The sequence below is a fragment of the Opisthocomus hoazin genome, chromosome 14 (assembly GCF_030867145.1).
Source record: "Opisthocomus hoazin isolate bOpiHoa1 chromosome 14, bOpiHoa1.hap1, whole genome shotgun sequence".
In the NCBI taxonomy this organism is placed as follows: Eukaryota; Metazoa; Chordata; class Aves; order Opisthocomiformes; family Opisthocomidae; genus Opisthocomus; species Opisthocomus hoazin.
Window position 1 is genome coordinate 20,890,849 of NC_134427.1, and position 25,785 is coordinate 20,916,633.

A 25,785-nucleotide genomic window follows, 5' to 3' on the forward strand; every position below is an offset into this window, starting at 1 on the left:
GAGGCCGGTCTTTTGCTGCCATTTTATATTCCTCTTCCTTACAAAATTCAGAGGAATGCTCCAGAGCATGTAAAATCCTCCAATTCCGATTGCCTTTGGGAGCAGGAAGGGAAGCAGAGAGCTGCCTCTGGAAAGGTCCTGTCGTACGGTGGAATTTTGCCTTTCTCACAGGTATTTAAAGGCAAGGACAGGCAATGCCTGACAACAAATGAAATGACGCAGCCGGCAGCACAACCCTCGGGGCCGTGCTGTGTCAGCTCCCGACTCCCCCCCAGCAGCCCTGGGAGCAGTCGCGAGGATTTGGAGCAAAGCGGCTTTTTCTTATAAAGGTTGAGCCAACCGAGAAGAAAAAAAAAAAAACAAAGCAAAGCAAACCAAAGCGAAGCACCTTTTAACCTTTTTCTCCCCTTTCAAGCCCCAGATCTTGGCACGCCGAGTCGCAGGAGATGGGATTGGAGGTGTCTTTGCCACGCACGTGTCCAGCAGACACGGTGGGGCTGCATCCAGCCACCACAAAGGCCCGGGACAGCCTCTGGTAGATGGTCATGGCCAAGCAGGCTGGTCAGCAGGCTTCCGAGAAAGATAACGGGACACAAAAACCCGAATTATCCGCAGACGGCTCCCCAGGAGCCACGGCCAGGCCTTGCAGGCTGTCCTCAGTGGGCGCTTGGCTCCAGCCTCCTCTCCTGGCGGGTGGGCGGACCCGGCGTGCTACCAGGGGCGTTGAGAAACGTCCCAACACTCCGCTCACACCCCTCTGCAGATGGGCCACAGTTGTGTTGTTAAATAATCCAGCTATTAGCAAGCTTCTGTAGCCGGGTTTGGTTTTGTTTTCGTTTTTTTTGGTCTTCTTGTTTCTGCTCCGGCATGCCAGAGAGATTTATAGAAACAACATCAAGAGGCCTGAAAGCGTAGGGGATGACCACTGGATTTGACAGGATGGTGTTTATCACAGCGCTGGCAACCAGGGGAGGGGACAACGGCATGACGATCAAATTCATAGAATCATAGAATGGTTTGGGTTGGAAGGGACCTTAAAGATCACCTGGTTCCAACCCCCCTGCCGTGAGCACATCTCCCACCAGCCCAGGGTGCTCAGAGCTCCATCCAACCCGGCCTTGAACCCTGCCAGGGAGGGGGCAGCCACGGCTTCTCTGGGCAACCTCTGCCACTGCCTCACCACCCTCATCAGGAAGAATTTCTTCCTAATATATAATCTAAATCTGCCCTCTTTTAGTTTACAGCCATTCCCCCTTGTCCTACCACTACACACCCTTGTGAAAAGTCGCTCTCCATCCTTCCTGCAGGCCCCCTTCAAAAGCCAACAGTGAAAACGCACCAAGGTTGACCACTTCCAGCCAGCTTCCCAGTAATCCCCACTCCCTCCCTCCGAGATGACAGAGGAAAGGTGAACTGCAGGCAACAGAACGTGCCAAAAATACAGGAATGAGAAGCGTGCGGGTCTATTGAAGACTGCGACGTAGAAAATACTCACGTGACAGCAGGTTCCTCATGTGCTGTTACCCTGCAGCATCTGAAAAGCGGTCCGGCTGTCAAAGGGGAGATGACGGGCACCGGCTCAGCATTACGGTAAGCAAGTGCTGTTCATCCGATTATTAAAGAGGCGTGAAAGCACTTGGAGCTGCGTGCAGCTGCGGGGCCAGTCAGAGGCAAAAATAAAAAGTGATGCTTAAGGGAAGAGACTGGAATGGCAATTATTTCATCCTGAAAAACCTCCAGTTGGGAGCTCAAAGTCTAAAGACCGAGGCCAAGCAGCAGCAAGAACTAGATAAGGCAAAGACTGGTTTTGTTTTGTAATCAATAAGGTTTTCATACTAAGAAAATGTACTGCAAAACAAGCAAATCACTGGAAAAAAAAAAAACTGAAAACACAGGATCCATTCATTAAAAACATACAAAATATTTTTATAGCTAACTGCAAACATAATGATAGACATTTACAAGATATCTTAGTGCATATTTACACTTACTTTTTTTCTTTCCTAGAATTAAAGCTGTCATAATCTTCAAAGACTTCAGGGCTGTTTCAACAGCTGAATTACAAAACAGCTCAGTCACAAGTTACGAAACAAACTGGATGGTTTAAATAAAGAGGAAAAAAATAATCCACAATTCACTTCAATGTAGATTTATATAGGAAAGACCATTCTCACTTTCTAAGGCTGTGAAATGGCAAACTTTTAGCATTTTCGTTTATGTTTTGATATTTTGGCTCCTAAAGAGAAGCAGCTAACCGGTCACTCATTGCTCGCCGTTTAGACCACAGCCCGGCTGAAAGGGGAACTGGGTTGAAGACATCTGCCCCCCAAAGCTCCTCCTCTGCAAGTGGAAGAGACCTACACGACAGGACAGGTGTCCGGAGTGACGCCTCTCCCAGGGACGAACCCCGCTGCTCCCCAGCCAAAGCAAACGGGCAGCGACGGCCCGGCTCTCCCGGAGGCACGGCCGGGAAGCCACGCTCCTCTCCAGCCACCTCAGCATCTCCACGGCTGATCCCGAGCAGGGCCCAAGCTGAATGAGAGGCAGTGTTCAAGTACTTCAGAACCTGGAGCAATGCAGGTCCTGCTCGACTTCGGAGGGCGGATGGTCACCTTTTTCTCAAACCTTAACAGTTCAGCACAGCCCTAAGCCAGCACCGCGCAAACCAGATGGGTTTCCATGCGTCTGAAAGCCTAAGAGATGACGTTGTTGGAAGTCAGACTCTAAAACCAACTTAGAATAAGGTCTTTTTGAAAAGAAATGTATTTTCTTCATAAATACAGTACAATTACATTTTACAAAGTCTTTTTACTTTCTAGACATAAAAATGCTAGCTTTTAAAAAAGAATTCCTATACAAATACACGAAAAGAGACCCCTCCCTCCCCCAGCCCTCCGCCCCTGCCACGGAGCAAACCCATCGGCCGCGGCGTGAAGCACAGTGAATCCCGGGCTAACCTGTGCCAGCCCTTGCAGGGAGGGAGAGAAAGCCAAATTCACCCCGGCGTTTTGCTTGTCCTGACTGCACCGAGGTTGTATCACCACTGTTTTTTAAGCAACGGGAAAAAGGGCATCCCCTGGCCGCGGCTGTCAGGATTCACTGTACGAGCGGCACGGCTCACGGGATGTGGATGCTGCACGTCTCGCACGCCGCTGGCCACCGGTGTGGGCAATGGGAGCAGGAGGTGTCCTTGGAAATGGTTCTGGCTTAAAGCTCTGCAAGTCCCCTCACTCAGGCAGCCTCAAAAACGAAGCAAAGCTAACGCCAGTTTTCAGCCTCTCGCTCTAGGAACTTGCCAACAGAGGCAGAGACCATGCGTGAAGAATTTCAGCCCCCTGACAGTACTTGCTGAGCTCAGCCACCCTTCACAGACTCCTGAGGAGCAATTCACCGATCCCCACAAGTCCTGAGATCGAAAATTGCTGCCCTAGACCCCACAGGAGTTGCCATGAAGGAGCTATTCAAAGTTAACGACATCGGGCCAGATGGGAACAAAAGCCTCCAGATCCCAGGCGGTTCCCCGAGCCGCCAAATCCCAGAGGAACTGCCCAAGGGAAGGACTTGTGAGTTCGGCCATTCTGTAAGCAGTGAAAGGAAAGAGGAAAAAATAACTAAACTTGATTTTCTTGTTTTGCTCTACAAAGAAGAATATGTGGCTTTCTTTATAAAAGCTACAATTCTGCTTCTAATACCCGAGTTTAAGAAAAACTCTTAGTCTAAAATTTTGGTTTGCAAAGAAGGTCATTGCAATCATTGTGTTAAAAATCACTTTCTACTAGAAATAGGTTCTACACAAGGAAAAGGAACTAGGTGTGCAGTTTGTCTCCTTAAAGCAGTTTCTGTTTAAAAACAAAATAAAAATCTGTACAGAGAGACTGAAGACTATAGTACGCATCTTCCTCAAAGCAAGCAGCTCTTTTACATTCACATCAGGATGGCTCTGAGGAAACTCGAGGGAAAGAATACATTCCTGATGGCTCCTAGTTTGTCAGCACAGAAAGATGGCCTCAAACTTCCACGTCGAACGTTTTGGGGGTTTTGTTTTTGGAAGAAATCAAAACTACTAAATGGGGCAAAGAACCTGAACTAAACAATGTAAAGCTGCACCATCTTCTCCCAAATTGACTTCCACGGGCACAGAACTGCAAAGGCTCCTGTAATCCTAATGGATTGGACTGTCAGACACTGCCTGGCTTCCATTTTTGGAGGAGACAGTTGCTGTCTATAATCTGCATCTTATTCACAGAAAGCTACTATGTTCTTTTTCTCTTCGAAAAAATAAATTACAGAAGCATTCCATCTGAAAACAACGAGCTGCAAGGAGGATAAACAAGTTATTTTTACCCAAGTCCAGCTGAACAGCCAATATCAATCGGAGAAATCAGTTTTCTAACACAGATTTTATCTGTAAAGGATCCACATTTTCTTAGACGTTTTAGAATTAATGTGAATCGAGTCAGAACTGTTTATCTAGAGCCCTACAGTTGCAAAATTTCTTTCCTACTGCTGAGAAGTACTTGTAAAGACAGAATATAATTTTTCTTGACTTTGAACAAAGAGAAAAGCACTCAGACATCTCTCCCCCTCTCTCACAGAGACACTCCATGGCATTTGATCTCCCTTACTGCTCATTCTAAGCCCAAACCACAAAATACAATATACGAAATTACGCTGAAATGTCAGAAAGATGGTCACCTTGAGCTAATGAGAAAAGCTTCTCCTACATTTCCAACAACTGTGGAGGAGGAAGAGAAATCACTTCAAATCATTCAGAGTGGGCATTACTTCATATAATGGGATGGAATTATGCCAAGAGAAATAAATGTAAGACATTCTCAGGGATGAGAACAAAAAGGCTTTGAACTGTTTGTCTAGAAAAGGGTGGAGAACTAATTCAGACAGATTATTAGAATACGCTCAGGGAATGCCTACCGCACTGTCCAGAAAAATGTTGGCCCGTACAGCAGAGACAGTCAAAGCTGTAAAGTGCAGCTGCAAAGTGTCTCAAGCGGTGATGGAAGGGAGCTTATGATGCCCTTTTGGGCAGTCACTGGTAAAGCCAGGCTATTTAGACTCAGTTCGTATCTCACCATACGCATTTTCCCATCTCTAACTTCTGTGGGTCTAGGAATAGAGCCTGAAGAACACTAACAAGCAGCTAAACTGTTAGAAATGATGGGAAGTGTTCTCCTTGGTTTTTATACGATTATCTCTAGAAGATGAACAGAAGCCATTTCACAGCTGATCTGTAGGCACTGCTAAGTAACCCGCGCAGCAGACAGAAGGCACCTCCTTTCACCTCCCAACCCTCCACTGTGAAATTCATGTTATATCTGCTGATCTGGTAAGGCCATTTCAGCTGGACACCATATCAGTAGTGTCATCAAAGTAGGAATTGAGAACATTCACTAACTGTTCAATGATTAATTGCTGATTTTCCTTATTTCTGGGGTAAAATGATCTGAAATGAAAATCTGGCTACTCTAATGCTGCACAGAAAGCTGAGACTAACCAGGTTCCCAACATATGACCATTGGCTAATAAAATATTTTAACATTCAAGTAAAAAAAAGTAGTTTTTAACTGGAATTAATAATGAAGTGTTTTAATAAAATGCTAAGACAGTAACAAAAAATACTCATTTGTGTCTATTGGTTCAAGTATCTCCTTCTAGCTTCTACAAATAAAGCATTGCTGCATCTGTGCTAGTTCCCAAAAATCTGAAAGTGAACCTGATGACTTAAATGTGTAACTGTCTTCTGCAATGCCTCTGGGACTTTCTTTAAGCTGCTCTCTCCAGTTAGATGAAGAAAAAAAATATTTGGAAGAAGAGAATTTGCCATCTGAAACTTTACACAGAGCTCCTCTTTAACGCTCTACCTCTGCGGCTTTGCTATATGAAAAAGAATCTAGTACCTCCAAGAAGGAGGGACATAAAAAGTAGCAGGGCATCTGAAATATAGAAAAATCTGCTACGGAGAAAGGTCTCCACAGATGCAGTAGAATCAGTTGCTAACACTGAAAAGCAACAGCGCTTGCCACTTGTAGTATGGTGAATTTGGAGTAGTTCCACTAAAGTCAATGGAATTACAAAGGCAGAAATCTGATCTAACAGATCAGGACTGAGCCTATAAACTCTCCTTTTTTAATTTACATAAAACATGAATGTAATATATTATTTACTATCCACTGTATAAATTACTGAAAAAGTACTGAAGTATAAAAGCGTGGCAAATCTTTCAATGAAACTAAAAATGTGAAATGCGACATTAATCACCGGAGTCATTTTTTATAATAAAGAAATAACACAATTTGGGAATTATAAAAAAAAAATATGTTACCACCCTGAAAATGGAAATCTTTCCAGCCTACAAACGTGAAATACCTCTTCTGAGTTCTTACATGAAGTGTAAAGAGAAATCTCCCTTGATCACGGCTCAAAATTAGAAGAGCTTCTCAGAATACCTGTATTCTGAAAGCACTAAGTGATGCTCACAGCTAAGTCCCTGGTCCTGATCATTGTAAGGCCATTATGCCCATCTCACTGCATTCAAGCTAGACAGCTGTGAGAGCAGATACTTCTCTTTAAGAGACTTTACAAAATACTGAAATGAAAGATCACATGTAGTGCACCTAAGTTCTTGGGGTTTTTTCCAGATACTGCCAGATCCAGTATTTTAAAAATAAAGGGGGAAACTTTCAAAGAACAAGTGTTATGGGTCTTTTATAATTTAGAACAAATTATAAATTAACCTGTCCATACTTTTGAGACATAATATACAAGAGCAAACAGCTAAGTGTTCTTTTATTACTCAGGTACTACAATTCTTTTCCCAATAAAAATGTCTCTTAAAAATTTCTTGCTACTGCATGCCAGCTCAGATCCTGGTACAGCCTTTCAGATGAGGTATTCTACCATCTCTCCATCTGGGAGGTCCTGCCCCATGGTCTGAACAGGGGCTTTTCTTTCAAGAGTGCTGGAGTGGAAGAGCGGCCCATCTATATGATGAGGAAAGACAAGAGACAGACATTCAGAGCTGTAACTTCAACGAGATTAGAAAAATGACGTTAACATTTTAAAAGTCATCTTCTATCACTGGCCAAAAGACAGCTAACAACCCCTCATTTCATTTCAAAAAATTCAATTCTTCATGTATACAGCCAGACAAATAAAGGTATTTTATCAAATTCCCTTTGGGTACCTCCCACTGATACACAATGGCATACAAAACTGGAGTGACTGCATTTAAACCAACGCAGTCAGTGTAGACTTCCACCACAAAACCTGTTCCCCGGTCTCCCTCGATACGCATTAAATAGCTAGCATGGGCAAGACGCACAGCAGACCAGCCAAATTCACTCTTCCATAAAGAACAACATAATTGTAATGTGTCTGTAAGTAGAAGAGGCAAGGTTGTGTAATCTGCATTGATTTGGCAGAGCGGGCCGGAAAATGAGCAGCTCTTGCCAGCTCAGAGCTCTGTGGGAAGCAAATTCAGCTTCTGTGATAGTCACTGTCAACTGGGTCTACTTGTGCCAGCGCTGAAGTCGCTCCGGCAACTGGGACAGTACAGTAATGCGACAGCTTTCTCACGATAGCTACCTCTCCTTCTTCTGCATCCCCCTTATCTGAGTCCACTTTGCTTGGAATAGCAAAGCAATGGCCAGTTCCTACAGCCTGTTTTCACACACTGCTTAAACCCCGCATGCTACTCATAGTTTACTCCAGAGTAGACACTGACTCAGAGACTATCCTGGGATTTGCATATGCCTGCTCCAATTCTTCAATCTTACTGTACCTCTCCACCTAGTGTGTCCACGCTTATGCTACCACTCTTAAGGCTTTTTTATCTTCAGAGTGTTTGGGAGCCTTCAGAACATTGTCAAGCTTGCTTCTGAAACCCCTCTGTCCTCACAAAAACTAAACTGAGCTTTCCCTGAATGGAAAACGGGACGGCAGAGCCTGCCCCACAGACAGAAGTGATGGTGAGTCAGCGGCGGGGACCCCTCTGGGAGAGCAGCTGAGCTTTGTTACCTGTTTTGTCCGCACTGTAGGTCAGGTTGGTGCCGGGGAGTCGTCCTGCTGCGGCAGCTGCCGGGGAAGGCGCAGCTTTGTTTTGTTCGCTCCCCCGGTCAGTCTGGGTGCTGCAGTCTCTGCTGCCTGTTTTTGAGTGGGCTGACAGCAACGGTGTGGAAGGAAGGACAGGGGAGGGGGTGGAGGGAATGGATTCGGAGCGATATTCTGTTCCCAGCAGAACACCTTTGTGGAGAAAGGGAAGGAAATCTCACAGTCTCAGAAAACTTAACTGGTATCAGTTCTGCACCCCCCTGTGGCACTTGCTCTAGGATCTGGAAAGCGCTCTGTGCTTCAGTGGACAACACTAATTCGCCTTTCTGTAGCACCTTTCACCACTGGGTGCCGAGGTACCTGAAGAAAAGCAGTATCCTCTTGCTGCTGCATGCAAAGATACGCAAGTGGGCACCCACACCTTCCCGCCCTGTCTCTAAGAAGTGGCCCATCTACAGCAGGGTAAATCTGCACACTCTGAAATCAGCTGCAACAGATTCTCAATTTACATTTCAGGGTCTTTTCGTCTCATAGGGAGGGCCTTTGGGCCTAACTTCCTCTCAGAAAAAAAAATAATCATCTAAGATTTGCTTTGTTACAACTCATTTTCTCTAAACAACGGCGTTGAGCCATTCCAGACAGGAGTCATGTTAGTGCAGGCACAACACTACAGGATAGCAGTCCTGATTAGTAGCCCCGCTCCTGTTCAAGGAGACTTTACACCTTCAGACAGCTGTAAGAACCCAGCTGCAAGCAAGTGCTGGGGAACTCTGGAAACTGTATCTCAAATACCCCTGAAGTCAGATACCAAACTGGGAATACGGGCTTACACAGGTTAATGACAGAGCCTGGACGTCAGAAGTCAGTATTTCCCAGAAGCGATTAAAACAAGCAGTTGTTCCAAAATGTGTCCCATTGTGCTTGCAGTCAGCTTTACTGCACGCTAGGCCAGCTGATCTGTCTGTCTGTCCGATCTTCCTCCTTCTGCTGCTCCCGCCTCCCCTCTAAGCAGCGACTCGCATACCTAAATTGCTACTGTCACTTGAAAATTACCTAGACTGCCTTTCCAGCTCTTGTCCTCCCTCTTCTCCTCCAGGATGGGAGTGCTGCTCAGTGTTGACGAGTGGGACAGCAAGCCTGAGCCAGCGTTTGAGATGGACATCAGCGACTTGGCGGGTCTCATGGAGGAGAGCTGGTCTGTCTTACCAGGCTCCTTCCGGGAGCGCTGCTGCAGGACTTTGATCATGGCATCCTTTTCAATGATCTGAGCGTGCAGAGTCTTAATCCTTTTTGAGAATTAGAAAGAAGAACGATGTATTTGTACTCCCATCTCCTTGGACTGAAGCCTCAGCGCCCTCACGGCTGCGACAAGGACTCCCTTAGGCATTTGGGGAGGCTGAGAGATGTCAGCGAGCTTATTGCCCTGCTGACCGGCCCACCAGAGCAGATCACGCACGAGACCTCCTGTATACATGCATGAGAGAAAGGCACCCAGACACCCACCCTCCTCTGGCTACTGGAAGCTGCTCTCAACAGCCATGGAAGGGGCTTTGAGGCAAAGCTGAGAGTTATGGGCAGGACACGAGACCAACAGAAAGAAGAGGATTAACACACTTTGGGGGGTCCGCACTGGACCTAACCCCAGGGAAAACAGTTCTGTGAGACTGTTAAGAGATGGCTGGAGCCTGGGGTCTGATGAAGATGCCCTGACGAAAGAAGAGGAACAAGCCAGATGCAAAAAATCTGAGATGACTTTTTTGCATTAGTCCTCAGTATGAAGTCAGGTTTTGGATTGCTATGCAGATACTTCCTCGGCCAAATGAGCGTCTGGCATCCTACATGGCTGCTATCAGTGAAGACACAAGAATTTCTGGTTCTGAGGCGTCAGTGCAGACAATTAATTTAAAATCCCTGTCCTAAAGAAGCCAGATAGGACCAAACTGTGTTTTACCTTCCCTCCATGTCGAGACACCTCCTGTTGGCAAGCAGGATCTCTTCCTCCTCCTTCTGAATGCGAGCTTCCAGTGAGGTGTCGTAGCTCGGGTTAGGCGAGTGGCTGACCACTGTCGTGTCCCTGAGAACAAGCAGCAGAGCAGATGAAGGACCAGCGAAGTTTGCAGCACACAATTATTGCTCTAAAGTAACAAACAAGAATATCCACTTTTTCTGAGTTTAGACTGGCTCAGTGTCTTCCAAAAATTCAACTCCCAGTCCTAATGAAAGAAGGATTACAGAAATATGCAAGTCATTACAACAACAGTCAATCTACTGCCCATCTCGGGCCAGCCTATAATCCAACTGATTCACTGTACTACTGTACGTGGATCGATGAGGCAAATCCAAGAACTTGGGGAGGGGGGAGGATGATATAGAACACCAGGCACTCTTCTTCAACTGAAACAGTGCAAACTTCGCTTCAGAGATAAAACTTTTTCCCTTCCCCTTCCAACAGCATCACACAGGAAATCTGAGTAAAGGGAACGAGGCATGGGAGTTTCTTAAGCAGTGCTAAGCAGCTTGGTCCAAACAGCCTGGAGCGGGCTGAGAACAATTTTATATTTACTCAATATAGTGTCTGATGTTCATGCTGTGATAGTTGTTCAGTCCATTAACCAAAACACGAGTATTTAATTCCACTTGTTGCTGTTCAGTCCGAACGAAGTCACTGTGTCACGCTCTGTATCACTGTACGAGTCGTAACATTCAGAGCATGCTACTGACATAGCTGTGCATTAACAGAATTAGAAAAAAACAAACACAAAAAAATTCAAAGTTACCAAGAGCTCCAATTCATTGTAGTAAGAAATCTGTTCTCTCAGACCCAGCAGGTCTAAGAACTGTCTGGTGAATGTACCTTTAACTCTGCAAACACTCAGATCAGGAACAGCAAAGGACCAATGTGAAAGGCACAAGCAGGTCATTCACCCCAGAAACCTAACGTGACCCAGATTCCTGCATCCTTCCTGCAGCCTCAGCTTCCTAAGGGATGCTGTTCCCCGCTATCAAAGACAAGGGAAAGAGATTTTTGCACAGCGTAGGTGAGGTTGCCACTGAAATGAGTGGAATCCCTCACAGCTTGTGTTTCTTAAGGAATGGAATACTCTCTTTTAGGGGAGAAGCAGCTAGAAGGAAGTGGAAAAACAGAGGTTGGCTCTCTCCTGACTGGAAGGCATTCTTGTTCATTTAATAAAAACCTGAACAGGCCTAACACATCCCCTCTCATTCCATGATAAACAATAGACCAGACCCCTACTTATCAGCGTACGCTGAAAATATAACACAGTCTCTAAGGACAAGCAGTAGCAAGAGCCTTTAGAGAGTCTCTGGGGAGGCAGAAAACAGTGCACAAGAAGCAGCAATAACCTAAAATAACCGCCTGCTTCTGGAGCAAGATAAGATAAGTCTTTAAATGCTAACACAGCAAATCTGCAACTTTAGCCCTGTAATTCTAGTCTGATCTTACGAGCTAGGAAGCCAGTTGCGATAACAGCCCTGTTTGAATCTCGTTCATGAAACAATCTGAAACAAAATCTGCCATCAAGAACCAGCAACTAGTGAGCAATGAAATTATATGTAAACAATACCTAACACTAAAGAGTTGCACTCCAATAACAGCTCCTGTTTACCAACCAGCTGAAGCACTCGGACCTATTTACAGCCGTAAGAAGTGTTTCTGTACAGTTGTCTTGGAATGTGAGCTTGTTACCAAATTTCAGACACTCTTCCCTTCCCGCCCCCACAAGCAGTGCTCTCCACACGCAGCAGAATGTTTTGAGCAGCATTTCCTAGTAGATGTTTCTGGTTAGTAACCATGTTGAGGACAATACCACAAAGTAATTTGCGAAAACATTCTGGAGAACAAATAAGCCATTCAGGGTGAATGATGTGAATCACCGAGCTCACCCCATCTCACATGACTTCAGCAAGGACTGATTCCTGTTTAAAAAAAAAAAATGCAACCCCAAACCTCTCCTCATGTATCTGGTTTTGAATCAACAGCTTCTAGGAATGGCTCAGAACAACTCTAGTCTGGAAAACGGATCCTGCATGTGGGGGAATCTTCCCCTGGAAAGAAGTTTCTAATTGTTGGCAATTGCACAGCTCCCAGGAAAAGCAGCCAAGCTCCACCTCCTCCTGCAGAAGTATGAGAAGTCATTCAGACCACAAGGAGAGGTATCATGGGAGGGTGGTATGACAACATTCTTTGGTGGGAAATGTTACATTCAACTGGAAAAAGAAAATAGTCCCTGTACTATGAAAAGTCTCATTTACCTCTGAGCAGCCACAGTTGCAGCTGCATCCAAAGCAAACTGTCTCATCACACTCTCCTCCAGGTATTTCTGTTCCCACTTGGTCATGTCAGCTTCCAGAGCAAGAATCCTTTCTTCCTTCTCACGTAGGAGTTCCATAAGCGCCGTGGCGTTGTACTCTGAGACGTTTGCAGTCTGAGATGTACCCTGACGCTGATTTCCAAATGAGAAAATAAAAATAATAAATTAAGAAGTCTCAGGATGCATCTGTAAGACTCAGGGTTCGTTTGTTTTTTGTCTGAAGGACAGAGGCTGGTCCAGAGCAGAGGTGGCTTGAAGCAAGAATCCACCAGAGTGAAATGGGCCTATGCCACGTTGGGCAGACTAGGTGATGGTAACGGTCTCCTTTAGAGCTTAATCTGAAACATCTGCAGGGGCACTTCAGCCTCACTCTGTCAAAACTAGGAAACAAGCTCACATAATGCAAGAAAGACTCCTCTTTTCCATATGTTGAAGCTCAAAAGTCGTAAACCACTAAGCACTGCTCCTAAGAAAGACAGCTGAACTTGCAGCACCCATGCTAGAGTGCCGTTCCAGAGCTGGTCAACACTAACAAGCAAATATCTGGGATGGGAAATGCTCCTCCTAAAGCCTTTTTCCATGTGCAAAGCCCCTTATGTGCGTCCGACAGCTGGATCACGCTACTCAGGTCTGATGCCTACAGCCCGTCCCTAACACCTGAAGTAACTTCCAACACTGTTCCAGCAAAACACTAACAAGTATACCAGACTTATCATCCCTTTAAAAAAATACATTCAGGATATTTTTAAAGGATTTGGTTATTAAATCAATATGATCAGTGTATACCTGTGGAATAAGTAGCTGGGGATCAAAAATAATTCAGTTCTAAAGCAAGATTTGGAAGACTGGCACTGCTCTCTTTCAAAACAAGGAAGAGTAGAGATTTGCTGAGCTAATAGTTCAACGGACAAAATGCACAGTTTTATACGGAAGTCTCATCTGGGACTGGCACAATATTTGACTTAAAAAAAAATAGTTTAAAAGAAAAGAAATTGGGCAGACAATTGTTCAGCTCAGAATCCTTAACCGTGACAATAAAGCTTTTTTTTTTTTTTTGTGTTGACTCAGGCTCAGTGCCAAAAATTGTGAGGTTCAGAGTACCAAATCTTCCACTGGCAGCACAGAAAAGTTTATCAAATTACTGTAACTCCTACTAAAACCAACATAAAAATACAAGTAAAAGTTAAGTACCCGTTCCTACGTGGAGGTGGAAGTTGGGGGATAAACACAATCTGAAACTCAATGCAATTTAGAACTCAGGCCTGCACCCTATTTCCAGCAAAATTTACAAACTTGACAGTTCACCTATGTTTGACATAGGTTGAAATAAAACTAAAACTTCACATCCAATTCATAACATCACTGCCCAATTTCCTTCTCATTCATTCTTTTCACTGAAGAAGACTCGAATTACAATCGTAAGAATATACTCTATGTGAAGTTCCCATCCATTTCCATCAATTGCATTTCTAAAACAGGTTTGCTGGTTTGTTTTTGGTTGTTTTTCTTAAATGCAAAAGCTTTTTGAAGGGCCTATTTTCAGGCCAGTTGTTAAGGGATTTTATATAACATCTCAAACAGTGAACAATATTTTTGAAATAATTTAAAAGTAAGTATAACACCATCTAGCTATACGGCTATGTCTGAATCTTGTCATGTGATGGATCCCCTGTTGCTCTCTTCCCTAATTTTTCTGGCTGGAATGGAAGAATTAAATCAAGTAAAAACAATAAAACAGCCAGCAAATCCATGTTTCTAGCTACCAAAAGAAAAATTTGCTAATTTTACAAGATGGAAAAAACCACTGCCCTACTTTTGTGTGTGGTGCGGGTACAGTGTACAATCCTACGAGACACCTATCACGGCAGAGCGAAACAGCGGGTACCTGCTGCATCCGGAGAGATTCCAGCTCTCTCTCCAGCCGGGTCCGCAGCCTGTGTTCCAGCTGTTCCCGTTTCTCACACGCTGCCTGCAGCTGAACCAAGGCCTGCTGCATCTTCTCCACCTTCTCAACATAGACCTGCTTCTTTTTGAGCTGAAACAAAGGAAGAAAATGCAACCTAAGTTAAATAATGAGAACAAGTGAGCAAAGGTCTGGCTCTGTACACACTGCAGAGCACGGCAACACCAGTTGGGTGGCACATGCCCAGACGACTGCTGTCCGCGTGCCTCAGACTCCCATTCTGGGCTGGACACTCACGACGTTACAGGTCTTTCCCATCTCTGCTTTCCTGCTAAGTCTATTTGTTCTTTTTGTCCTCAGCGACCCTGTGGTAACGATGGGGAAACTGAGGTAATCATCTGTTGCAAATGCCTGAGAGCAGTGATGGGCTGCAAAGGGCATCTGCGTTCATAACAGAGTGCTTAAGTGACTCGACATGCGTTACACCAAGGTAACCGTAGCAAAAACAGGGATCAGAGCTGGTCCACAAGTTGGGAACACTTTTCAGTGCAATACTCAAAATTGCTGGCAGTGTTTTTACAAGAGCAAGCAGAAACTGAATCAAAAGCTGCAGGATCCTGTTCCAGTCCCATAACAACAAAATAACGAACGGGATGAAAGCATACAGTAGACATGGCCTGTGCCCTCTCCACGCTGCAGCCAGGTTTATTGTAGCAGTCTGGACATTCACCTCGGTCATCTTGGCCCACTGTGACCTGAGAGGTCCTGCTCTGTCCCTTGCCCCTGCCTTTCCATCCTCCTTCATTGTTCATAATGCAAACCAAGCTGCTATCCTGCCTCACAATAAGCAATGAAAACTACCAGGGTGAGACCTCCAATAATTGTCTTCGCAAGGTTAATCCACAGTTCTGGCAGAATGAAACCAAACTAAAATATGAATTTAAAAAAAAACCAGAATAAAACACACTCAGGGCCCAGCTCTATTCTAATATGTAGAATACTGTACACCTATGGACATAATTTTCTGTTAAGGAAAAGACTAACAATCACAATTAGCTGGCCTTCTGTGGCTAATTGGGGCATTGCTTTTTTAGCCAATTGTCATAAACCCTGAAATACAAAAATAGCAGGAAGAAGGCAACTTTTCCCAACAGTCAGAGCCAAAGCCTAGAGGAGCACCGCAATGCAGAACACAGACTCCCTTATGCAAGTTCAAAGAGCTACTCTACAGCTTCATGAAAGTAAAGTCCACTAAGGGATATCAAAGACAAAAGACACCACTTTTGGCTCAGGAAGTCCTTCTTGGAAGCAGAAAATATTCTGGGAAAGTATCGCTGTCTGTTGGCCCCATTCTGATAGTGTTCCCTAGGAATCTGCTGCAAGTTTCGGCAGAGACAGGATGCTGGGCTTTGATCTGAGCACCACGACCCGCTCTTACATCGCACCTTCCTTCCGAAAAGGTCTTATCATGTGTTTCTTCAAAATTCTCCCTTTTCACACTCCCATTCCTTGAGGCTATCCAGAGACTGCAATGTGAACAGCAGAGAGAGAAAAATCTCCAGATGCTATTAATCCCAGACATGGCATCCTTTTCTTCTCTTCATAAAGTCAGCAGGCATCTGATCTCACAGCATGAATGTTGCTGCCCTAGAGGATTTTCCCTAAACAAGTATTTTACAATAAAAGTTACAATAAATTGTGAGTAATCCAGCCAAAGGCCTTCCCACCAGTGCATGTACAGTAGAAAGGCATTTTTATTCTTTGATTGCTCAAGATTTCAAGCTTGTTTGGAACGGGAGGGACGAGAACATTTTAATGCAACTTAATACGCCATTGCTGCTCTGCAGAAAAATCGATAAAAATGTTATACTTAATAGATCTTTATATTCCAGATTATAGTGCTTAGTAACTCTGATTTAAGCTTTCTGGGACTCCAATAAAGTGTATATTAATGCACTAGTTTTACTCCTAGATTAACAGCAGCTCATAGTAGTTACATAACTAGCCAAAAATTATAAACTATGAGTCAGCACCAGAGCCTAGAAATGGAGAGCACCCAGCATCGTGGTTTTGCATATGAGCTTGCTGACTAGGACAAGAGTAAGGAACAACCTAATAAACTTGCTAACAGTGAAATATCATGCAGCGAGCTGAATAATAATCTCTTGAAAATCAGCTCTCTTCCCCCACTCTTCTATATACCAAATTAAGGAAGGACGGACAGACATTTGCTCTCTTATTACCTACCATAAAGCACTTAAATTTCTGAAAGCTTTTTAGCACACAGGTAAAATTCTCATTGCAAAAGGCAGTCGCCGACAACATTTTATTAGTTTCTTAATTAATAAACCTGAGTATGCATATATGTGGATTAACATTTTGGCCTGCATTCAAAGAATACCAAAAGCCCAGCCAAAAAAGAAGTAGGACAGAGAAATTCCACTGAAACGTTCACTTTGAAAGTGCTCCCACCAGCCAAACCTGCAGGTGAAACGTTGCAACACAAGCTCTTGCCCAACTCACCCGCACTGCCTGCACACGCCTAACTCCTGCACCAGACCTAAAGTACAGGCAAGGCTTGTTCAGTGGCTTTTCATAAAGATAACCTTTCCCCCCCCCCCCCCCCCCCCATCACAAAATACATTTCATCTTCTGGCATCGGGAAGAATTAGGAATGTTAGAAAATTTGAGGCTTGTGTGTGTATTTTTTTTTAATGGCTTAAAACTAGAATTAGTTCAGGAAACCCTCAACTCATTTTCAGTTATTTGGAACATAGATGTTCAATAAGCTTTAAGGCAAGTACGTGCTCCAGACAACTCAGCTTTCCTAATGTGTCTTTTGACACAATTATCCTTTACATGTAAGACTGTTTCACTCCACGCACTCGCTGCACTCCGTCGACCCACCGTTTGTTCTGGTAGTGTCATTCATTTCCAGCTCTGCCATCTCTGCTACTGTGAGTATTTGTGAGGAACAATTTACTTTTCTGTGAATCAGGATTCTCCAGGAGTGGTAGCAGTAAAATCTAATTTTTTTTTTTTTTTTAAATCTCTCTGACTTGATCTATCCTCTCAATGCAAAGAGGATCAGGAATAATTCTTCCAAGCACAGAGGGATTTCACTACCATAAATTGAGAGTAAGGTCATGTTTTCCTAAGACAGGAATTGGAAACAGAATTGCCTGAGTATTGCCAAGGTGCTGCAGACATAAGTGAGATGGGAGGAAGAAAAAAAGGCAGCAAGCTGAGTCTTGTTCTTGGTCATTTGCCATGGATTCCCCACCCTCTCTTTTCCAGCAAAGAACCAAAACTGGCTGCTCAGCACCACACTAACATCCACCACTGGCGAGATGGCATCAAAGGACGCTGGAATTCTCTCCTCTGCAACAGGCCTTGCCGTGAACACGTGCTCTAGACAGGAGTTCATTCCTGAAGCTTTACAAGGATGCAGTCACTCCCTTCAGTACATAATTTTAAATAAATTTGGCAAGATAATAGTTTTCCTTTTGATGGTACTGCATTTAACTAAGAAGCACGCTCATCCTCACATAATGTATTGTAACTGTTTTGCTTTGAAGGATGCTCTGAAAATGCAGAGTATTTTACTCATGATAACATATTTATTCTAATAGCTCTTTAATACGATAAGATCTCAAATAACCTCGGCACATGTCTGGAAGCACAGCAGGCACTTCACCACGACTGTACCCCCTCCCAGCATTTCCCACAGCACATGGCACAACATCATTCATGTGCGTGTCTTCTCCAGGTCAATCCCTGACTGCTTTAGAAAATGGCCTAACCAGATATCAGAGTTCAGGCTTTAACTCTATCAACAATATTTTCTAATTAAACCATTTTAAACAAGAGCAGTCGCTCTCCACATTCACTATGACGTTTACATCAATTCTGCAACAGGACTGAGGACATGAAAAATCAAGATGGCATGGACTGGCTTGGGACTCTGCAGAAATCCAGTACACAAAAGTGCAAACCGATGCAGGGAATACCCCTGAAAGATTCCCTGGCCTCCTAGTCAAGTATTTCTGTCTTCATTTTACTTCCACTGTCCCTTGTCAAGACTGCTTTCTGCAGCTGACTGCCAGCTGGGAGAAGCAAGGTACGCTCGGGATTCAGAGGCTTCACTGCTCACAAGAGTCTGGCTGACCTGAAGAGCAATCTGTTTCCAAGTTAGTCAGAAAGATTTACTGCCTGAAAACGTCTGCACACCGACACCCCCGAACCGCAGGGCTTCCAGCAATGGAAAATGAATCAACCACTCCAAACACACAGGGACGAAATGATGAAACAAACTCACTAAACCTAGAAAACTCAAACTAGTCCTCAGAATGCGTTCACAGGAGAAGACTTCCTAAGACAAAAGGCAACATAATGCCAGGCAGCAGGCAACCTGCAGGCTTCTCTGCTACGGAGAGCATTTGCATGGTCTAAAATCCATGGCCAAGGACAAAGCAGTCCTGTCAGAAATCAGGACATTTGATTATTACTACAACTGCCCAGCAGAAAAAGGATTAACATTCTAAAAGCAAAGCAAATCCTGCTCCTTCATTTGATTTAGGCTTTGACAAACTATGCAATGTCTTTCAGGGATCGCAGGTCCTTGCAGAAGAAAGGCTCTGAAAGGTTGCAGAGGTTTCGTGCAGACAGCACAGGGAGCAGAGTATACAGGAATGAGGAATTTTCGCTGTCAGGTCGCTAGAAGCAAGGTAGGCAGAGACCGTAAGAGCCTCCGAGCTGGAGCTGCCTCTGCAGAACAAACGCAGGGCTGGACGCAGCAGGTGAGGGGGAAGGAAGGATCTTCTTTTGTAAAGAGATTCATCGCTTCCAGATGCGTTACTCGGCAAAGAGTTTTTCTGGGGAAGAGGAGAAGCCTTCCTGCATAGCTAGCCGTGAGTCAGAAACTCGCCCAGGCGTTCTGACAAGCCCAGCCATCACCCGCTTCATCTTGGACAGCTCCTATTTCAGCAAACTGGTAACACTCGTCAGCATCTGCTTGCCTCCCACCCACTACTTCTGATGCCTTCAAAGTCCTTCGGTTAATATATTCAGGGTGTTTTCACGACATTCAGGGTTTATCCTAAAGCTGAATCCATTCAGATGCAGCTGAAAATGCGTTCCCCCACAAGAATTTGCCTGCTATGGCAGAAATGTAGTAAAAAAAAAAAAAAAAACAACAACAAAAAACGGGACAGCAAGCACATTTAAACCACCTCTCCCTCTTGCAGTTGGAATATATTCCTCTAGGATGCCTTTGAACCCTCAGTTTGTTTGAATTCAGGCCCAGTAAGGCGCCACTGGCCTCAGAAAGAACTCATGCTGAAGCAATTTGGTAACACTATCTTCTTGCTAGGGAATACTGCTTGTTGCATGGCAATGTCACAATGTCGTCTCTCTGCTTGTTTGCGTTAAAGTAAGTTCTAACTCTCAAAGCCACCTCTGGAAAATTACTAACAGGCAAAATATGAGAGGTGGCAACATGGCAATAAAAAGCCAGTTCTGCATTGTTACAAGGACGCAGCTCATTAAAGACACAACACGCCTACTGGTTACAGGGAAGAGAGGGAGTTCTCTCTCCACCCTACCCATTCACGAATGATAAGCCATCCAAACAGCGTCCCCTTTAAAAGCAACTCTTTCCTGAAAGGAGTGGGTTTGTAGCTCTGAGAGTCTAAGCATTTAAGCACAAAGCTGTGGAGACTAGGAATATCTTTCTATACACCCAGAGGAGTGACTGGGAAAAAAACAGATGGAGCCTTCAAGCAGACAGACTCTCCTTTGGGTCTCCTCCCCACAAGCCAGAGCTCTGTTCTGAAAGTACCTCAGATACAGCATATAAAGTACAACAGATGTCATTTGGAAACAAACATTTCTACATTTCCCCACAGCCAGAACCCTCAGTGTTATCAGAAATAGTGCGCTATTTCTCACCACAATAGCTGAGTGGGAAATGAATATAAGATCTTAGCTCTGATATCTGATTTATGTTGAATTCTGATGGCTGAAAGATCTTACAGCTTCTAAACGCAAGCCACTTCTCTAAAATATATTTCATTCAAACTTCTTCCCTTCCCCCGGCCCCCAGTTTGCACCCATTAGAGAGGATGTCTGGCTTCTTCTTCCACTGCAAGGTGTGTGCATGAGGATGGCAAAGAGGAGACATTTACGTCTTCCTAGTGGTAGTCACTATTTTTCAAAGCTGTATCCTTAAGGCACTCATTAAAACAGTGGCTTCTAAAGTGACGGAGCAAAGGAGTACAAGTTACACTACTATAAAAAAACCCACAAACTTTTTTTAAGTTGAAGCATGGTCTTCCATGGTATGAATTAACCAGGGTAAGCAAAAATGACCAAGTTCAATGACAGTTCTGGAAATTCTATTTTTTTAAAAAGCATAAAAACACTAGCAATTGTACATGCTACATCCAGCAGTTGTGGTCAGATAAAGTATTTGGCATCAAACTCCCTCCTGCAATATTACAAGCCTGGCAAGGACTCACTACAAGCCAGCGTTTACCCAGAGTCTCAGCCTGGCCAGGATGGTCCTTTCTGCAAGCCCAGCAATTCTGCCTTTGGCTCAGAGCAAAGCGAAGCTGAACCATCTGCTCTGTTTGCTGAAGGCTCTCCAGGCGTACGTGAGCAGACGTTGGTTAAATCACGGTAACATGACTATCTTCAAAGCCCACACATACAGGCCATCTGTGACCATCTACTAGCTACGAACCTGCTGCACACTGCAGCCACTCAAGTGTTCAAAACTGAGAAAATTCATCAAAATTGAGACTGTCACAGCAATCCGTGCTCGAAAATGAGAATTTTTCATTGCTTTAGCTGCAAATATTATCACTAACAATTTCTGACTCTGATATATATTTTTAAGCCAGCATGCATTTTACCTCAAATATATTTATCTCAAATTTATTGCATGTAATGCAAGCAATCTGAAGTTTAAAAAACAGACTAATACTTCACTAGAAACAATTTTAATAAGCTGCTGACTTATTGCATAACTGTGCAACATCTACTAAAGGGAAGAATGAAGATGGAGAAGTGAAAATAGGGGTTAATTACTGGGTATCTTTATGTATAGCAGAGAATTAGTATAGTTTAAATATTACATATAAAACATATACAGACTTAGCAAGTCTCTAGACATATTTGTTTTAAACATCCACGATCACTCACCTTTTGTAGCACTCTGCAGAAACAAACTCCACACACTATCTAAAACTTTAATGGCAGCTTGTTCTAAATTTGAAGAGTCATTTCACCCCTGCTAACAGACCAGGGAAAGAATTCTACGAATGTCTACTTTTGCTTCCAACTGCTGCACACTATACTTAGGTATCTCCAAGATCATTCCTTTCTCCATCACATTTAGCATCCCTTTATCTCTTCCTTCCCTCTAACTTTGATGCTAAAATCCAATATATATAAAAGCTCTCAAAGCACCATAGGAGTAGACAAGTATCTACATTTTACAGATGGGTGGATTTGTCCAAACCGGCAATTCAGGCAAAGGATTTTCAAAAGAATCCGGAAGTTCTAATTCCAATGCAACATTTAAATTCAGCTATAGTGATGTATGGCTCATAGCTCTCATTAAAATGGAAATATTCTTTTTATAAAGGATCTGGTGCATATACGGCAGGGTAACTCTGCTTAACAGGAAATCAGAATGGAAGGGGGAAAAATAAAAGGCTGAAAACTCATACTACAGGATGCAACAACCGAAATACGCACAACCCTCTCAGGCCCTGAGCCAGAGTGGCTGCCAAACCTTAGCGTAAAAAACTCCACCCTCTTCTGCAGGACTAGTTTGGAAATTCCTGACAATTACAGGGACTAGTAACTCAGATTAAGCTGGCAGGAATAAAAGAAATAATTGACAAATTGTTCATACGTCTTAGTCACTGAGTGTCACTAACTCAGGCTGACATTTACAGTCCCTTCTAAACGGTGACCTGAGCACTGAACAGCTTGCTCGGCTGTCTTGCGGAAAGTTACCGAACAGCTCGGAGATTTGAACACTTCCCACAATTTAATACTAATGAGGCAACAAATGCTTTATAATCCGAAGTATTTCATTAAAAAGTGCTTTGGGAAACCTGCAAAAGTGACTCTTTGCCCCTTCTGTTTCCCCTTCTTCCCTCTCACCTCTAGGAAAAAGCAGAGTTAATTCCTTCTCCCTCACTGAGACGCTTCCATATTTATCTGCAACAGGAAGGGTGGCACTTCCTGCGCACCCTGGGATTCGAGCAAAGGTTGGAGGCAAATGGCCACAAGCCCTCATTGCAGGGCATTTCACTCTACGTCAGCATATGTGTGTTTTTTAAGCTATTGTCCAATCCATCCCAGAGCTACTTGCCTGTTTTACTGTTCTATTGAGGCAGAAACACTTTGCAAGAGCACTGAACCCAATTCTTCTAGTAAAAATAGAGAGGTCTTTTGAAAAGAAAACATACAATTATTATTACCCTTCAAGGCTTTAACTTTACTGTGAGGGAGCTGACCTTATTGCCTACCCGGAGGTTCAACTCAGCCAAGTGCTGTGCGTGCTGGCCCGGCTGATCACAGCACCTCTCTACACGTTGACTCCAAGCACGGGAATAGTTTCAGGGAAGCCACAGGGACGTCCTGGGTACTTAAACTTAGTCACACACCAGACTTTCAGTGTAGTAAGGTGCTGAAATCTGAATGAAAGTCAAAGAGCTCCAATACGCTGCAGGATCAAATGACAGAATAGTTTTAGAGCCAAAGAGAATCCTATCGTGTTTAAATTTCCCTATAACCTAATGCTCCCTGTCCCCCTGAGCAACCAAGGTGCAAGTCAGCCTTGCCAGGAGATGCTGCAATTTTAGTGAAATCAAAGGCCTTGCCAACTGTGCGCAAGGCTGAACGTGGCCAGTGATATTTAAGTATTCCTCTGACTCTGTTCTTCTTTTTTTTATTTTTATAATCTGTATTACACAGAACCTGCTTCCCCAGTGACAGACCACAGCCTGGCAACGCTAGTGCTGTACACACAACTGAAAGCTCCCTGCCCTCAAAGCTCAGAGCCCGAGTCTGGGACTGGAGACAACAGGCGGAAACACACACACAGGGCAGGCCAAGCAGACGTCTTGGGGTTAGCACGAACTGTGGCCTAGCCCCTGACAATCCTGTCGTGAGCATCACAGCAAGGGGTGCTTCAAAGCAGCCTTGCCAGTGTTCGCAGTGAAGGTGAGGACAGCCTGGCAGCAAGCACAGAGCTGCTTGTTTGGGTGGAGAGGAAGGGGTGGCTGGAAATTGAGAAGGGCAAAGGCAGAAGAAATCCTCTCAGCAACAAGGGGAGAAGAGAAACAGGGTTAGGCAAATCATGAAGGGCCTAAACTGCCTGAATTTGATATGGTGGAGAAAGGAAAGCAACAGGGAGCACTGGGGAGAAAGCTAGTGAGGTGTGATGGCAGGTAGCCCTGCAACAACATCCTGAATGAGCAGAGCAGATCCAGGAGGGGACAGACTGAGGGAGGGCTTCCATGAAGCTGAAGAGATGAAAAGAAAGGTACTGCAAGGGGCAAAAATTAAGGAGATCAGGAAAAGAAACAAAGGAAGGTTCAGGGGAATGGCTACTGAGGAAAATACAGAGCTTAGAGAAGAGCAGGCTAATTAAGAAGGTGGCTATATCTGTACCTCGGAGAGGAGGAAGACAGGCAAGATAAGATAGCAGGATGTTCACTTCGTATTCGATCATTCCTCCTCTTTTGGCACAATGGGATCTGGAACGGAGAGAGGAGTAGAAGGAGACAAGGGGAGCGTCTGAGGAATGTCTCTGAAGACAGCAAGATGCGGGTGGATATAGGCACTGTGCTCAAACGAGGGCGACGGTGAGAGCTAGCAGGCAGGATGATGGCAGAGCTGAAGGAGGAGAGAACAAATCTGCAGTGGAGGAAGCGTGCCTGGTCATGAGATTTCCTCCAGAGGCTCTCTACGGAGGAAGAGTAGGAGTAAAGGAAGCAGAGGCTGGGAGTGGGAAATGGAGCCTCTGCAAGGAAAGGAGTAGGCGGGAGGAAAGAGGACGGGCACTATGACGCAGAAGGGCAGAGAGGTGAGAGCCATGTGCAAGTGGCAGGGACAAGGCTACAAAAGAAACTGCGGCGAAAGCTGCCCAGCTAAGCAGCTCAAATGCATTATGCTCTCTTGGGAGGAAAGGGAGAGAAAACCACCAGGGTCGTGCCCAGCTTATTACGAATGCTGGGCACAAATGGTGATCTGTACTGTGCACCACGATACCCTGGTGTAAGGGGAACACCTGGCAAGGAGACAAGCTGCTTTCATGTGATATTAGTTAAACGTCCATCCAGATCTGAATTTCTGCCAAGTTCAGGAGGTTGCCAGGGCTGAGATTTCAGTTCCAGCCTACCTTTATCAGTTGAAACAAAAAGAAAACAAAACATGGCTGCTTAGACAACAGCACTTCCAAGGAAATATAGATTTGTGGCTGATCTGCGCGCAGTTCAGTAGTTTAGCTGACCAACACAAAGCTAAGCTGGCATAAATAGCTTTGAAGCAAGCAGATTTCCTTATAATTTGCACAAGACAAACTCATTCCCACAGCCACTTTTACTGGAACCCAAGCTACCCTAATTTCTCTTTCCCAGCATCTTTACCTCCTCCTCCAGTTTCACCACCTTGGCCTGAGCATTGTTCAAGGCCTGGTCTCGGATCTCGATGTGTCTTCGTTGGTCCTCGTTGGTGGAGCGTGCAGCAGCCAGTTCTATTTCCAGTTTCTCTTTTTCCCGCTGTGTTTCCTTGTCTATCAAAACAAAGTGAGACTTATCAATGGACAGCACTTGTCTCTACCCAGCTTTCAGGAGTCTTTCACTCCAGAGGTGAGAAAAGATTGTACTGGAACTTCCCACAAGAGAGAGAATGCAAATCTAGCTCTAAGGGGAAAAAAAAAAAAAAAAGATGCACATGGCTTTCAAGGAAGAAAAGGACTTGTAACCCTGAAAAACAAGCATGATATCTTCAAGTAACAATGTGCCACAACGTTAGTGAGAAGGAATAGAAGGTGCATCACTTAGTACAGTTAGGTAATTTGCTCCGATTATGCAGATGGTTAACGAAACTTGGCACCTCTTTACCTCTGAGCTTTCAGCGGTGGAAAACAAACTGGGTAATTTTAATATCCCAGACTGAGGAGAGGAGACAGCAGACTTCTGTGCCTGAAAAACTTGTGCTCCTGTTTTTCACACTGACCCCACAAACAGGAAGGCTGTTCTGCCTGGGGCAGCTGTCCTCCTCCTCAACGGAACACCCAGTTGTCCCACTTTGTTGGCAGTACCACCAGAGGAGTCAGAAAACAAGTGAGCAATGAGAACTACTCAGTCTTCCTCTACTGCCCTTAAAAACGACCCCCCTGGGCCGGAACCGAGACACAAATATCTGTTCTGTCACAGCCCAAGGCAGACCTGCAGTTCAAGA

At 44.5% G+C, this 25,785-nt stretch overlaps 1 protein-coding gene across 7 annotated transcripts in view; it reads right to left on the minus strand.

Annotated features, from left to right (window-relative positions):
* Positions 1-2,740: 2,740 nt before the first annotated feature.
* AMOT (angiomotin) overlaps positions 2,741-25,785 on the minus strand; it is a 64,355-nt gene continuing 41,310 nt past the window's right edge. For all 7 annotated transcript variants that reach the window (XM_075435327.1, XM_075435324.1, XM_075435323.1 and 4 more), the window contains 7 exons: positions 24,969-25,114; positions 14,284-14,433; positions 12,340-12,530; positions 10,019-10,141; positions 9,121-9,353; positions 8,035-8,259; positions 2,741-6,998 (listed from right to left, as the gene is read on the minus strand). In XM_075435327.1, the coding sequence (XP_075291442.1) occupies positions 6,898-6,998; positions 8,035-8,259; positions 9,121-9,353; positions 10,019-10,141; positions 12,340-12,530; positions 14,284-14,433; positions 24,969-25,114 (1,169 nt within the window). In that variant the 3' untranslated portion in view covers positions 2,741-6,897. The remainder of the gene's footprint in view (positions 6,999-8,034; positions 8,260-9,120; positions 9,354-10,018; positions 10,142-12,339; positions 12,531-14,283; positions 14,434-24,968; positions 25,115-25,785) is intronic.